This window comes from Schistocerca gregaria, chromosome X, assembly GCF_023897955.1.
Source record: "Schistocerca gregaria isolate iqSchGreg1 chromosome X, iqSchGreg1.2, whole genome shotgun sequence".
In the NCBI taxonomy this organism is placed as follows: domain Eukaryota; kingdom Metazoa; phylum Arthropoda; class Insecta; order Orthoptera; family Acrididae; genus Schistocerca; species Schistocerca gregaria.
The window spans coordinates 684,297,256-684,312,799 of record NC_064931.1 but is presented as its reverse complement, the minus strand read 5'-3'; the positions used below and the strand labels follow the sequence as shown (position 1 = coordinate 684,312,799).

The following is a 15,544-nucleotide window of genomic DNA, read 5'->3' as shown; positions in this document are numbered from 1 at the left end:
AAGAGGGTACACAACTTTCACTGGTAGTGTGTGGCCAGTTGCAAAGAATATCTTACAGACTGACTCAAAACTTAAACTTGTCCCAACACCACAGACATTCACCCCCAACGCCACAGGAGTAGCACCATTAGGAAAAAGCATACTGCAGAGGGTTTCACTTAATCACATCCTTAAGTTGGCTACTGAAATGATATGTTGTCGCTGCTTAGCAGAGTATAAGTATCTGTAAAAAGTAAGTTGTGCTGAGCACTCCATCCTTCTATCCATGTGCACTAGTCCTGCTGCAAATACGGGAGAGCCTTTGTGGAATTTTAGAATTACACCAGAGAGGAATTGGTAGCAAACTTAAGCTTTGCGTTGCTCTGTGAGGTATGGTTGAGTAGTACAATCAGAGGTGTGTGTTCCATGAAAGTAATGTATCTGAGTTCAATTTGTGGTCTGGTACACATGTTTAACTGGATGGAACATGCTATTCTTGGTGTACTTACCAATAATATGCCACTAAACATGACAGATGGTTAAAAAAAATCTCCTTGCAAATGACCCAAGTGTTATTGTGAAAGATATGGAACATAACGTAAATGACCTATTGAATAGGATAAAATCAGCATATGGCTTTCAGAGACCAGATTAACTCTTTCAAAGCTGCAAGAGCTGAGTGTCCTGCCGGCCTGACCGGCTGACAGGATGAACATATAGTGTACCTGGCCAGTGGGCAGCTGACTCAGCTGACAGCCACTGCAGGCTGCAACAGGGAGCACACCACTGTTGGCTAATCATACATTGCAGCACACTTAGAACCACTCTTCGATAATACTCCTTGTAAAATCAGTATTACGTCGGAAGCTCACAGTAGTATTAGTTCCCGATAACCATGAAAGAGAACTTCTGAACCAACCCACACTTTCTGTTATACATTTATCATAAGCTGAGAAAATAATAAAAACTTCTGTATTTGTAATTGAATAATTTTGTAACTTGAGATTTACAGTACCAATATATTTACCTATAACCCAATTTCATTTCATCAACACCAGACGTATACATTTTAAATTTTGTAAACAATCAGTTCCTCCCAAAGTCACTCAAAACTTGGACAAACAATTCTTACTCTGATAATAAATAAATAATAATTATTGAACTTTAAAAGCAAATTGTCTCGTATAACCTGACACAAAATTAAACAAAGAACATTTTGGTATAACTGATTTATTGATAAGCCTATTGGCTCGAACCTAAACTGAATTCTCCACAGTAAAAAATTTGACCATAAGATTCTGCCTGCCTCCTGCTTGCTGTTTTATTTTTCTGTTTGTCATGTTGAGTCCGATTTAGTTTTCTGGTTTTGCATCCTCATTGACACAGACCTTGGACTGTCACTGACTGGGTTAAAAACCTTACTTTTATTACCTTTTCTTTTTACTTTCCTTTTCTTGTGACACATACAATTTAATCAAACCACCTAATATTTCTGTAGTGTCTGTTTTTCAAATCATGGCCCCATGCAAAGATCAACATCATACTTTTTGCATCTTATGCATGTCATTGTTCACTGTGAGTTAGCAGTAAATACTCTTTGTCTGATGCCCCAACGAATCCTGGATAATGTCCTTCTTAATTTTGCTGTCAAAATTAAGTTTTTTGCTTTGGTGTCCATTGGATGTCAGTTTTACGTGTTCGTTCATGAAATTTATCCAGCAGCTGGTGGATTAGTTCAAAGTGGAATTTACCGGTGGCATGTTCTGTTTCTTTTTATTTCAAAAATTGTTTTCGCGTTCAGCACACACAAGTCAGTCAGTGGAAGAATACCTTCTTGTACCATTGTGGTACTAAAGAATCAGTACATCCAGCCACATCCAGATCTTCATCTGAAAAAGGGTTCAAAGTATCACTACCATCTTTGTCTTTATTATTCATAAGGGTTTCCTTGCCCAATAAAATATGTTCAGACATTTCAGCACAAATTTCCAAGTAGGTTGCAGTAATACATTGTAGCATGTCATCGGGTATAGTCAGTATGTCCTTGTGGTCAACATTTTCAGCTTTCCCACAGAAAAAAGTCTACAGCTGTTAAATTCACGGAATGTGCCTGCTGAGGTGCAGGTCCTCAGCATTCAATCCAATGGTTTGGAAACAATTCATGAAGAAATGCTGTAGTACTTCGTGCACTATGGGCTGGACAGCCATCATGTTGGTACCACAGGTGCAAAGGAATGTCTTCGAGTTTCTGTGGAAGATGATCAGATAGGAGGCTGTGATACTTGTACACATGGGCCTATGGGCTGATAGTACACAACCCCTCACCACATATTCACAGTCCATAGATACTGAAGTTCCACCTGAAAAAGCCAACAGGGACTGTCAACATCACAATAGTGCATGTTTTGTCGGTTTACCTGGACATGATTGGTAAATGTGGCTTCATCATTAAACAAGATATGTGATACATCTGGAGTATCCTGTCTTCATGACTATGTTTGGAAGTTGACACAATTCTCATAATCGTTTCCATGCAGCTCTTGATGGAGAGAGATATGATAAGAATGGAACCTTTGTCAATGGAGAATGAGTAGGACACATGCCTGACTCATGACACTTCCCCATGTGATATTGTGGGATCTAACATGTAGATCAATTGCAACAGCAACAACAACATTAATTTCCCCCTCTTCTGTCATTGCTTGTTTCCTTCTGTTATGTTGTTTAAGTGTTACACTGCCTCTGTCACATAACTGGTTAAAGAGGTTGATAAAAAATCGTCGAGATGGTTGATGTCCATTGTGATGTTTTGTTGCATACACTGTATAAGAGTGAACTGCAATCTTCCTACACTCTCCATACACAATTCTGTTTTTTCCTGCATTGGTAAATCCCATCAACCTACTGCTTGAACTGTCACTGACTGACTAGCATGTCAGAGTGCACTCAAGGAAAACACAAGCACATTTTAAGCAAACAACTACTTTGTACCTAGCAATTATGCAGCTTGAATGGCATAAACAAGTGTCTGTGTGGAAACATTTCAAAATGCAGTATCTCATAAACAACTCGATCTGGAATCCTGCAACAAACACCATTGACATTCTAATTTACCCTACTTTTCATTTATTAATGTCCATAGGTAGTGTTCAGTTTTTAAAAAAGTGTGTGTTTGCACAAAAAGTACATTTTCTAAGTATTGTTACAATCTGATTATTATTTATTTTCTTTTTGTATGGAGCACAGTCATATAAAACTCTCTGAAACAAATAACTGCCATTTTGCTGTACAGCAGGTTTTACTCCACAATCTAGATTTCGGCCTTAGGCCATTATCAAGTGTTACAACTGCAACAGATTAAAGAACAATAAAGGTACAAGTATCAGACTGAGTATCAGAAAAATAGCAGGGCAAACAGTTGAACCAATGTACGGGCTGCATGATTTGTGCTCTTACTTATGTATTATAAGTCATTAGACTTGAGTAAAACCCAACTCATCGTCAAAACATGTATCTTCAATTATATAAAAGAATTCTGTCAAAAATAAATGTGAGAACATTTGTGTAATATGCTAATTTACTGGCAAATAGCATTATTCAGTTGATATGGTTGCAGAAAAATAGATGACCACATCACAGGTTTTAAACTTTGCTGCACTGTATCTAAGCAGCCACCTACATAAACATAAGTGAAACGATCATCAAAGATCATCATTAAGGCATCCAAGTTTGCACCGTGCGATCGGTTGTACGTCATGTGTAATAACTTAAAGTTCAACAAATATATTTCAAGGAATACGCAATACATGAAAGTCACAGATCAAGTAAACAGAGTAAGACATGTGTACACTTTAACAGTCAAATCATAACTGAGTCCAAGTCTAGTGGCTGCTGACTGGCTGGCCTCTTAGGTAGCGCTACTGCTGCATGGCTGGCAGACAGCGCCGCATGTAGAGGACGCGTGTAACTGCGCGGCAGCACTTTCAAAGATCGGCAAGTCACAACACTTTTCCCCCTTTGAATTGTTTGCACAGGTCTTGATGGAGGTGGCCTGTAGATTGCTAACATCCATAGGTGTTGTTTGACTGGCCGTAAAGTCTCGAAGAGGCGGCTTCCCTTATGGACGGAAGTGTCCGCGATGGTAACGGGTCGAGATGACAGGAGACGTGGGGGTCGAATCTGCTGGGGGCCCCGTGCACCGATCTGCCCATTGCAGCAAGTCCGGTTGTTATAACAGGAGACATGGGCGATGTGTCCTTGCCCGAAGGAGAAGGAAGCGATTAGAGTTGTTCCAACAGATGATGGTTATCTGGTTCCTGCATGGACACATCTCCTAGTTGCGTCAGTTCTTCTGCTGGCACCGATATGATGGTGAGAGGACTGCATTGTGAGTAATGAGAGATTCCAGTATCCCGAGCGTCAGGTAGAGCCGAAGGTAGTGTAGCGGCATCCAGAACAGGAGTTGCCGGCTCACGAGGCCGAAGCTGGTCCGAAGGACGCACTGAAACACCCGTGTCCATCTGGATTTCATACAGGCGTCGGTCACGGTGTCGTAAGATGCGGCCAAGACTACATTTTGGCTGCCTGTCATATCCCCATACCCATACAAGGTCGTCGGTGGTGAACCGGCCAAGTGAATGCACACACTGCTGTGAGGTGGAAGGCCACAGAAGAAGAAGTAGCGTGCGGGGTTGTCAGCCATGTAAGAGCTCCGCCAGGCTGTGGTCGCCCATGGGAGGTGAAACGGTAAGAATCCAGAAATTGGAGAAACGCATCAGCAGCAGCAGAAGAAGTCAGGAGTTTCCTCTTCTGAGCCTTAAATGTGCGGACCAGTCGTTCAGCCTAACTGTTTGACTGTGGGTGGAATGGAGGGGCCATGACATGCACGACGCCATGACAGGCACAAAAATCCGCAAAATCAGAAGATGCAAATTGTGGACCATTATCAGTAACAAGAGTAGAGGGAAGGCCTTCTAAAGAGAAAATGCGAGCTAGAGTATTGGTGGTTGCCGCAGTGGTAGGCGACGTGCAACGGACAATGAAAGGAAAGTTAGAGTAGGCGTCAATAACGAGAAGCCAATAAGTACCTAAAAAAGTGCCCGTGAAGTCAGCATGAATACGCTCCCAGGGCTTCTTAGGCGAAGGCTACATGACAAAGATGACTTCGGGGTGGCGGCCTGTGACGCCTAAGGGCCGCAGGCAGTGACCATGTGTGCGATTTCAGAGTCGATGCCGGGCCAGTACACATGACAGCGCACCAGAGATTTTGTGCGAGACACACCCCAGTGCCCTTGGTCAAGGAGGCTTAAGACTGAAGCATACAAAGACGTAGGTACCACAACACGCGGCGAAGCATTTTTGGTGGAAAGGAGGATAACGCCATCCTTAGCGGTGAGGTGGTAATGCAAAGCGTAGTAGTTCCGCAACGGATCAGAAGTCTTAGCAGACAGACAATCTGGCCAACCCTTTTGAATACAGCGTAAAACCCGGGAGATGGTAGGGTCAGAACCCGTAGCAGCCGCCAGCCGGTCCCCGATGATGAGGAACCAGTCCACAACCCGCTGCTCGGCAACATCCAGGTGGAAACACAAAAATTCGTCCCTATCGAATGCCAGATCAGGAACCATGGGAAGGCGAGACAGTGCATCAGAATTTGCATGTTGAGTCGTCAGCCGGAAATGATCTCATAGTTGAAAAGAGACGAGTAAAGAGCCCAACACTGGAGGCGGTGTGCAGCCTTGTCGGGAAGTGACGTTGATGGATGAAACAAGGAAACAAGTGGTTTGTGACCCGTAACAAGATGAAATTTGCATCCATAGAGAAAAACACCAGACTTATGAAGAACATAAATAATGGCCAAAGCTTCTTTTTCAATTTGAGAGTACTTTTGTTGGGCATCCTGAGAGTTTTGGAGGCATAAGCAATGGGTTGTTCAGAACCGTCAGAAAAATGGTGCGCAAGGACTGCACCAACCTCGTATTGAGAGGTGTCTGTGGCAAGAACAAGATGTTGGCCAGGTCGATAAGTAGCAAGGCCCGGGGCCTGTTTCAGCATAATCTTCAATTTCTGGAAAGTGGACCAGTGAAAAGGCACATTTTTATGCAACAGGCGATGCATCGGGTGAGCCACTGAAGCAGCAGATGGAAAAAACTTGTGATAGTATGCTATTTTCCCCAAGAAGGCATGCAGTTCCTTAGCAGATGTAGAGCTAGGAAGGGCATCGATGGCACCGACAGTTTGCTGAAGCGGACGAATACCATCCCGAGAGAGTTGAAACCCCCAAGTAGCGATAGATGCCTGAAAAAATTTTGATTACTGAAGATTACACTTAAGTCCGGCAGTCTGTAAGACATGAAAAAGTGTACGGAGATTTTGAAGATGTTCGTCAGTGGTGGAGCCAGTGACAACAATGTCATCCTGGTAATTTATACAACCAGGGACAGTGAGCAATAATTGTTCCAAGAATCACTGAAAGAGAGCAAGGGCACTGGCAACCCCGAATGGCAATAGTTGGTATTGATAGAGGCCAAAAGGCGTGTTAAGGACCAGAAACAGCCGGGAAGCAGCGTCGAGAGGAAGTTGATGATAAGCTTCTGACAGGTCAAGTTTAGAAAAGTACTGGCCTCCAGCAAGTTTAGTGAACAATTCTTCAGGTCGAGGCATAGGGTAAGTGTCGATAAGGCATTGAGCGTTTACAGTGGCTTTGAAATCGTCACAGAGACTAATATCACCATTTGGCTTAGCAATGATGACGACAGGAGAGGAACACTCACTGGAAGTTACAGGAAGCAAGACCCCTGAAGCAGTGAGACAATCCAGCTCCCATTTGACCTGATCACGAAGGGCCACAGGAATGGGCCGAGCCCAAAAAAACTTAGGCCGAGCAGTGCGTTTGAGCATGATATGAGCTTCAAAGTTGTTTGTACAGCCTAACCCAGGAGAAAAAAGGGATGAAAATGTCGTCGACAAGGAATCAAATTGAGCATAAGGAATAGCATCAGAGACGATATTGACAGAGTCATCTATGGAGAACCAAAAAACACGAAAGGCATCGAAACCAAAAAGATTCTTCCTGTTACTGTGGTCGACCACAAATATGGGAACAATGTGAATGACAGATTTGTAAGATACCTCAGCATCAAATTGTCCCAAGAGAGAAATCTTCTGTTTATTGCAAGTTTGTAATTGCCTCGTGACATGTGGCAGGATTGGAGAACCCAACTGAAGATACGTCTGAGGATTGATGATAGTGGCAGCAGAACAAGTAGCCACCTGCATGCGAACATCCCGAACAAGTATTTGGACAGTGAGGAATAACTTCCCTGAAAGGGAAGAAGTACAATTGACAGACAACACAGAATCGGAATCAGCGTCATGTTCATGAACATCATATATGCGGTCGGATTTGCAAACGGATGACACATAACCCCCTTTTTTTCCATTTGTGACACACGGCCCAACGTTGTGGATAATCTTCTCGTGAATGTTTTGTAAAACACCGCGGACATGAAGGAAGTTGCCGTGGGTTTTGCCGCAGTTTCTTAGAGGTTTGTTTACGGTTAGGCCGAGGCTGCACTTAGGAGCATACTGCAGCCACGTCAGTCTGTGGGGACACACCACACGCTCCGTGAACATCGCACAGATGTTGTATTTCCCTGACGCCACCCCATGTCTCTATTTGTGCTTCAGCGGCGCGAGAAATTTCAAAAGACTGAGCGATGGATAGGACTTCATCTAGAGTCGGATTTGCCAACTGAAGGGCACGTTGCCTAACTTCTTTGTCAGGCGCTGATGGGATAATAGCATCGCGTACCATGGAATCGGCATAGGATTCTTTGTGAACTTCAGTAACAAATTGACACTTTCTACTGAGACCATGAAGTTCAGCAGTCAAAGCACAATAGGATTGATTTGGTTGTTTTTGACAATGATAAAAGGCAACACGAGAGGCTACCACATGCATTTGCTTTTGAAAATAGACGGACAGAAGTGAGCACATTTCAGCAAAGGACAAAGACGCAGGATCTTTCAAAGGAGTCAATTGGGACAACTGCTACATTTGAGGTGAAACCCATGAAAGGAACAGAGACTTAAATGTTTGTTTGTCCGCGACATGAAATGCCAAGAAGTGCTGTCAAAGACGTTTTTCGTAATCAGACCAGTCTATGTTTACAGTACACACACACACACACACACACACACACACACACACACACACACACACACACACACTCACTCTTATAGTGCAATTTTATTTACACAGGTGTTTAAAAGGAACGCTTAGCCTCTTACCATATAAAGTTTAACAGCTGTAGTAAGTATGCTAAATATCAAAAACTTAAAACATATAGGACAGTTCTCGATTATAAATATAAAATGTAGTACATAACACCAGTTACTCCATTATTTTTAATTATATTGAAGTCTAAGAACAAAATTCACTTTTTAGGTAAAGTTTCATGGAGAGGTGATGTTCTGTTATTAAAAGGACTGTGAATAACAGACCAGATTTTATTTTGCAAGGGGAACAACATCCGAAAGAAACTTGTTGGCTGGTGTGGGACGGGTAGTCTGAATAAGAGAGGTGAATCCTAAAAAAGGTGGACTGGGGAAGGGGAAGGGGAAGGAGGAAAACCAATGTTTACATTGTACACAGTGTTCACCGAATATACACCTATACTGCAATATTATTTACACAACTATTTAGAAGGGACAGTAACCCACATTGTATGAGGGTTAACAAGTGTAGTAACTGTACTGAACATTAAAAACATAAGTACAGGACAGTTTTCCATTGTATATATGTACACCATAACACCACTTGTTCCATTGTTTCAGAAAACAATAAAATATAATGAAGAATCTTCACTTTTTAAGTAAAGTAGATAAGGAGTGGTGGTATTTTTACAGTGTGGGAGGGGACATAGGGTGTGGTAGTCTGATTAGTTAGATGAAGGCAAAAGGGGGGCAGGAGAGGTGAAGGATAAATCAATGCACACAGTGTTCACTATGCTATCCATATATACACATATACTGCAATATCTTTTACACAAGTATGCAGAAGGAATGATAAGCCTCTTATAGTATGAGGTTGACAACTATAGTAAATGCACTATGCATGATACAGAATAAAAATGATGAATTAATTTTCTACCAACATTAATCTGAAGTTTTATTTTATTTTTTATTACTAGTTGGTCATTCAATAGCTTGTGGGAGGCCTCTTATTACTTCACTGTATATTTCAGTTTCTTCCAGTATATCCATTTTCTTACTTTTTGGTACTGTGTATAGAATTTCTAAGGTCTGGTTGATTTCTTTTACTTGGTAGTTAGAGTCTCTGAGGTGCTTGCTAAATGTTGTTGCTTTCTGTTCTCCTGATATGTTTATTACACCTATCTTTAAAGGCACATCACATCTGGCCAATGTAACAACTATCTAAAGTATTACACACAATCTTATGTATGCCTGATTGACTCTCTGGATTAGTTTTGTGTGTGGCATGCCTGAGGATGTTACCCAAGTTCTTGTTTGTGTGGAAACTTACCTGTATGATAGGTTTGTCAAATGTTCTAGCAATTTTGTCGGAGATAGCATCAGTGTAAGAGATACAAATGAACCTGTTATTTATTACTCCTTTGTGTAAAGTGATTTCTGTCATATTATGACCATCTGTTTAATACCTTTGATCCATTCCTGTTAATCCTTATGTACACGATTTGCAGATTCACTATGCGCCGGCCGACCTCCTCGCCCATACTCCCACTTTTTCCCCATTTTGTATGATTGTACACATTGTCTTTTGTAATGATCATTGGTGCTTCTATGTAACGGGTTTTAAATTCCAGGGACGTGTGTGACCATTTATTTTATGTAACTGTCCCATTTTTTTAAACATGGTTGTAATTCATAACAATGCATAGCTGTTTATTTTATAATTCACTATGTATCACATATTTCACTCTTGCAGCATTTTATTTTTATGTATCTTCAATTATGATGGCATAAGTCATGTTTTTACATGCACATTGGAAAGTTAGCTCTTCATGCCGTATTATGTAAACACTGGCATTCTCTACCCACATCAAAGATAATCTAACCAGCTTGTATAATAGTGTCCAACTACCTCTTCCTATGACATACCACAGATCGCATGGTGCAAACTTGGATGCCTTAATGATAATCTTTGTCGATCATTTCAATTATGTTTATGTAGGTGGCTGCTTAGACACAGTGCAGCAAACTTTAAAACCTGTGATGTGGTCATCTATTTTTCCACAACCATATCAACTGAATAATGCTATTTACCAGTAAATTAGTATATTACACAAATGTTCTCCCATTTACTTTTGACAAAATTCGTTTATATAATTGAAGTTACATGTTTTGACGATGAGTTGGGTTTTACTCAAGTCTAATGACTTATAATACATAAGTAAGAGCACAAACCATGCAGCCCATTCATTGGTTTAACTGTTTGCCCTGCTATTTTTCAGATACTCAGTCCGATTCTTGTACTTTTATTGTGCTTTAATCTGTTGCAGTTGTTACACTTGATAATGGCCTAAGGTTGAAATTTTATGTGTGATGCTATGCAGATTATACTCATTTAAATTTTCAGTTGGCATGAGCATCAGTACTCATTTAAATTTCCGGTTGACATGAGCATCAGTATTTGTTGGACATCTTTTTACTTCTTTTCTACTCATTTTGTCCATTCCCTCTTGACAGGGTGGATGTAACTTTTGTACAGGAAAGTGGTGGAAAGAACTGAATTGAATTTTAATTTGAGATGTATGAGCAACTTATGGACGTGGCTACTGTGAAATAATCAGTGATGGTAACTTCAAGGCCTAGTTATTAAAATAAATTGTTTTTCTTTTTATCTTTCTAGTTTGACCCATGGTTTCATGACAGAATCTAAAAGAGTATCTGCAACTTCTGTTTACTTTGAATCAATGCCTTATCGCCTAGATACTGAAACTGGCCTAATAGATTATGACCAGTTGAAAAAGAATGCGCTTCTATTTCGTCCAAAGGTAATAATTGCTGGAACATCAGCATATTCACGACTGCTGGACTATGAATGCTTCAGAAAGGTGAGAGTCAGGCTTAATGATATTGCTTAACATGTGTAGCGTAGTTATTGTTTATGGAAGGTTGTTATGTGAGATGGCACATGTTCTATCAGTGTTTATTATTTGTGCCTTGAAGTATAAAGATAAGTCATTAACACTGATAGTGAGAACATATTATGTATTAAGAACATATTAAAAAATTCAATTTCTATACCTTACTTATTACACAGAATAAGATACAAATTCTCTTAATATAATGTCCATTCCTTTGTAATACTACTTCCATTTCTGTGCTGTAAGCCTGTACTACCACTATCCCTTTCCCCCTCTTCTTTTCCATCAGAATGTCTTCCTGATGCAGGCTGAAGACCTAGTTTGGACATGGTTTATGATTTGGGGACTCAGGTTTCCACTTCTGGCATTTTCTACAACTTTTCATTAAATAAAACACATGGCCCCCATTGTGTTTGACCTGCTGCTATGTGCCCATCATGACTGGGGCAAGGGGACTTTGAGGAATGGATTACTGGCCAAGTAGCCATAGCTGAGGTTGGGTGGCTGCTTGTTTGGCATGAGTTGCACCATAGCAGATGACTTGCATCTGGTCATTAGAGCATCAGCAGTCTCTTCATAAGGAAAGAACTCGTTCAACACAGAGATAAGACCTGAGAGTGTTTGCTTCCCTGCCTATGCAATGGGAGGAACATAGGGCTAAGCGACAAGGAGAGAAATACTCCCCCCCAATACATGGTGTGTACAAGTATATATGGGGATTCTTTTTTGGCTGCAAATCCTTTATTCTTTGTAGAGGGTATAGAGGGCAAGTTTGGGAAAGTTGCAGCCAGCTCCATAATGAAGAGTGGGTCAGTTTTGATTAAAGCAGCACCCCCTGTCCATTCAGGCACTCTGCTTCCTCCTGACAAGCTGGGTGACATTCTGGTGACCATCACTCCCCATTACAGCTGGAGATGCAACATCCTTGCCCAGCTTCTCACACCAGAATGGGCTTGCTCAGAATGCCCCCCCTCCAAGGTTTCTGCCAGTCTGCAACTGGACACCAGACAGTGGCTGAAGGAGCCACAGCCTGCTGGTCGTAGGGTTTTGCAATATTCCTCAGAAACTGATTCAGGAAAGCTCTCAGTCATCTAAACTCCATAAGGAGAAGAAAGATAAAAAGTAGTCTTCTTTGCGGTGGCTCCCACGCCACTGGATGCCACATGTTTGGCTTCTGTGGCCTAGGTGGCTATCTCAGTCACCCTGAGTCTGCACACTGCACCACACAATGTGTCTCAAAACCTGTGTGTGTTAATATTGTAACCTCTTAGCTGGTGGCAGCAGGTGACCCCGGAGCATAACCTGCCTTCTTGGTCCCTTCATGCCCTGACAGTATACTGATAGCATGATTGTCCAGTGAAATTGTAGTGGTTTCTTCCACCACCTGGCTGAGCTGCTACAACTCCTCTGCTGCTTTTGGCATTGTCCTTCAGGAAATTTGATTTCCAGCAATGTGGACCACTGCCCTTCATGGCTATAAGGGTATTTAAAAAAATCACGCTGACTATGATAGCGTGTCAGGTGGAGTGGTACGTATGTTCTTCTCTCTGTATACAGTGAACTTGTGCCTCTTGATACAACTTTGGGGGCTGTGGCTGTTCAGATAAAGGTATTTCAGGATTTTATTATCTGTAATGTTTCTCTCCCTCCCAATGGTGATTTGCCTTGGAACATATTGTCTGCATTGGTTTCTCAGCCCCCCCTCACCTTTCTTAATCTTGGATGACTTCAATGCCCATAACCCTTTGTAGTGTGGAACCACAATCACTGACCACAGTAAAGATATCAAAGTTACTGGCAGATCTCGAGCTCTCTCTTGAACATTGGTAGCCCCACATACCTCAGTGTGACAAGTGAAACTTAATCAGTCATTGATCTTTCTATATGCAGCCTTGGTCTTCTCGCATTCATCCACTGTAGAACCCGTGATGACCTTTGCGGTAGAGACCATTTGCCCCTCTCTCAGCATCACTCCACTGGGTGCCCGCCCAGATGGGCTCTCAACAAAGCTGACTGGGATGCTTTCACCTCCACTGTCATTCTTAGCTCTCAGCTACTTGGAGGTATTTATGCAGTTGTCCAGAGTGTGACAGCCAACAATTGGCAAACTGCTTGGCGATATCCCCCCCCCCCTTTTTTTTTTAAAATGGCAATTTCCTTCAACAGTGCCCAGAAGCTGAACATTTTGCTCTGCATTATGCTCAAGCCTCTGCATCTGAGAACTGTCAACCTGCCTTTCGTGTCATTAAACAGCAGGTGGAGTGCATACATTTCTTTCACTACACTTCTTCTGTAGCCCTATAATGCTCCATTCAGTGAGTGGGAATTCCTCAGTGCCCTGATGCAACACCAAGGCCAAACTGCATCCACAACCATATGCTCAAACACTGATCAGAGGATTGTCAGCATTATCTCCTTACCACCTTCACCCATACTTGGAATGAGGCAGAGCATCTTCATCCCAGTACTGAAGCCGGGTAAGCAGCCCCTAGAGATGGAAAGCTATATCACCCAATTAGTCTCACCAATGTTCTCTGTAAGTCACTCGAACGGATGGTGAGCTGGCAGTGTTGGCTCCTTGAGTCTCGAGGCCTTCTGGCTCCAAACCAAGGCAGTTTTCACCAAGGCTGTTCCACTGTTGATAAGTTAGTTTGCCTGGAGTCTACCATCTGGACAGCTTTTGACTGATGTTGACACCTTACTATTGCCTTCTTTGACCTATAGGAGACTTATGACTTCACATGGTGACACTGTATGCTCACTATCTTACAGGAGTAAGATCTCAGGCCGACTTCTGATTTTTGTCCAGAACTTCTTGTCACACCATACTTTCCGGGTTCAAGTTGGTGCTTCCCACAGTACCCCCGTACCAGAGAGAACGGGGTCCTGCAGAGCTCTGTATTGGTTGTCCCTCTCTTTCTAGTTGCCATCAGTGGTCTAGGAGCAGCCATGAGGTCTTCAGTATCACCCCCTTTGTATACCAATGATTTTTGTTCCTCTAGTGTGGTTATTGCTGAGTGCTGACTGCAGGGTATCATTCAAAAGACGTAGTCGTGGGGTCTCACACACAGATTTCAGTTTCCAGCCAGCAAAACTTGCATCATGCACTTCTGTCAATGTCATACTGTTCATTCACAACCAGAGATCCACCTCCCACAATAGAGACCGAGAACTTGGTTCATAACTGCAGTTAGACTACAGTGCCACTGCTCTGAATTCAAACTTCCACCACTGTTGCCTCTTGCCAACAAGCAATTGTGTATGCCCCCATGCCATGTACCCTAACCTCGGACTTGTCTCGATTTATACTTTGAACTGAGCGATTCAGTTGACTCCATTGTTTTTCGCTGCCTGTTCCTGGCTGTCCTTGGTGCATTTCTGGGTCCAAAGTGGTACACACTGATGACTCAGCAATCGACAGACGAACTGTTTTTGCATGCACACATGCAAGGAGCAGCGAACTATGCTCCCTGCCGAATAGATGCAGTGTCTTCAGTGCCGAATTGGTGGCCGTCGAACAAGCCTCTAGCCATGCTCACTCTTGCACCGGCAAGGTGCTTTTAATCTGCAGTGATTCCCTGATCAGGCAATAGACCAGTGCTATCCTTGTCACCTTTTAGTCAAGGGTACCCAGGATCTTCCTTGTGACCCTCATCATGCTAAACAGCTAATCATCATGTGTGGGCACCTGGACACATCAGGGTCTCAGGGAATGAACACACCAACTGCTTGTCAAAGTTGGCAACCAGGATGCCAATTTTGGAAATGGGGTCCCAGAGCTGGACCTTCAATTGACCCTATGCCATCATTTGTTGGACATCTGGAACTCTGAACAGTCTGCCCTGGAATCTCCAAACCAACTGAGGGAAATGAAGGAGACCGCAACCACATGGCAGTCTTCCCTTCATGATTCTCAAAGAGAATCCACTGTTCAATGTGTACTATGCACTGGCCGCACTTGACTGTCCCATGGTTACATACTCCATTGTGAGGACCCACCTTACTGCCAGTTTGGCACCCAACTGATGGTGGCCCACATCCTTGCGGCAATATCTTAAACTACATCTACATCTACATCTACATCACTACTCTGCAATTCACATTTAAGTGCTTGGCAGAGGGTTCATCGAACCACAATCATACTATCTCTCTACCATTCCACTCCCTAACAGCGCGCGGGAAAAACGAACACCTAAACCTTTCTGTTCGAGCTCTGATTTCTCGTATTTTATTTTGATGATCATTCCTACCTATGTAGGTTGGGCTCAACAAAATATTTTCGCATTCGGAAGAGAAAGTTGGTGACTGAAATTTCGTAAAAAGATCTCGCCGCGACGAAAAACGTCTTTGCTGTAATGACTTCCATCCCAATTCACGTATCATATCTGCCACACTCTCTCCCCTATTATGTGATAATACAAAACAAGCTGCCA

The 15,544-nt window shown here is 42.5% G+C and overlaps 1 protein-coding gene across 1 annotated transcript in view; it reads left to right on the top strand.

Moving 5' to 3' along the window:
- The window catches only part of LOC126297764 (serine hydroxymethyltransferase, mitochondrial-like), a 113,919-nt gene that overhangs the window by 61,202 nt on the left and 37,173 nt on the right, over positions 1 to 15,544 (top strand). Inside the window, exon 5 of the mRNA XM_049988939.1 lies at positions 10,874 to 11,078. Coding sequence (XP_049844896.1) covers positions 10,874 to 11,078 — 205 coding nt within the window. The remainder of the gene's footprint in view (positions 1 to 10,873; positions 11,079 to 15,544) is intronic.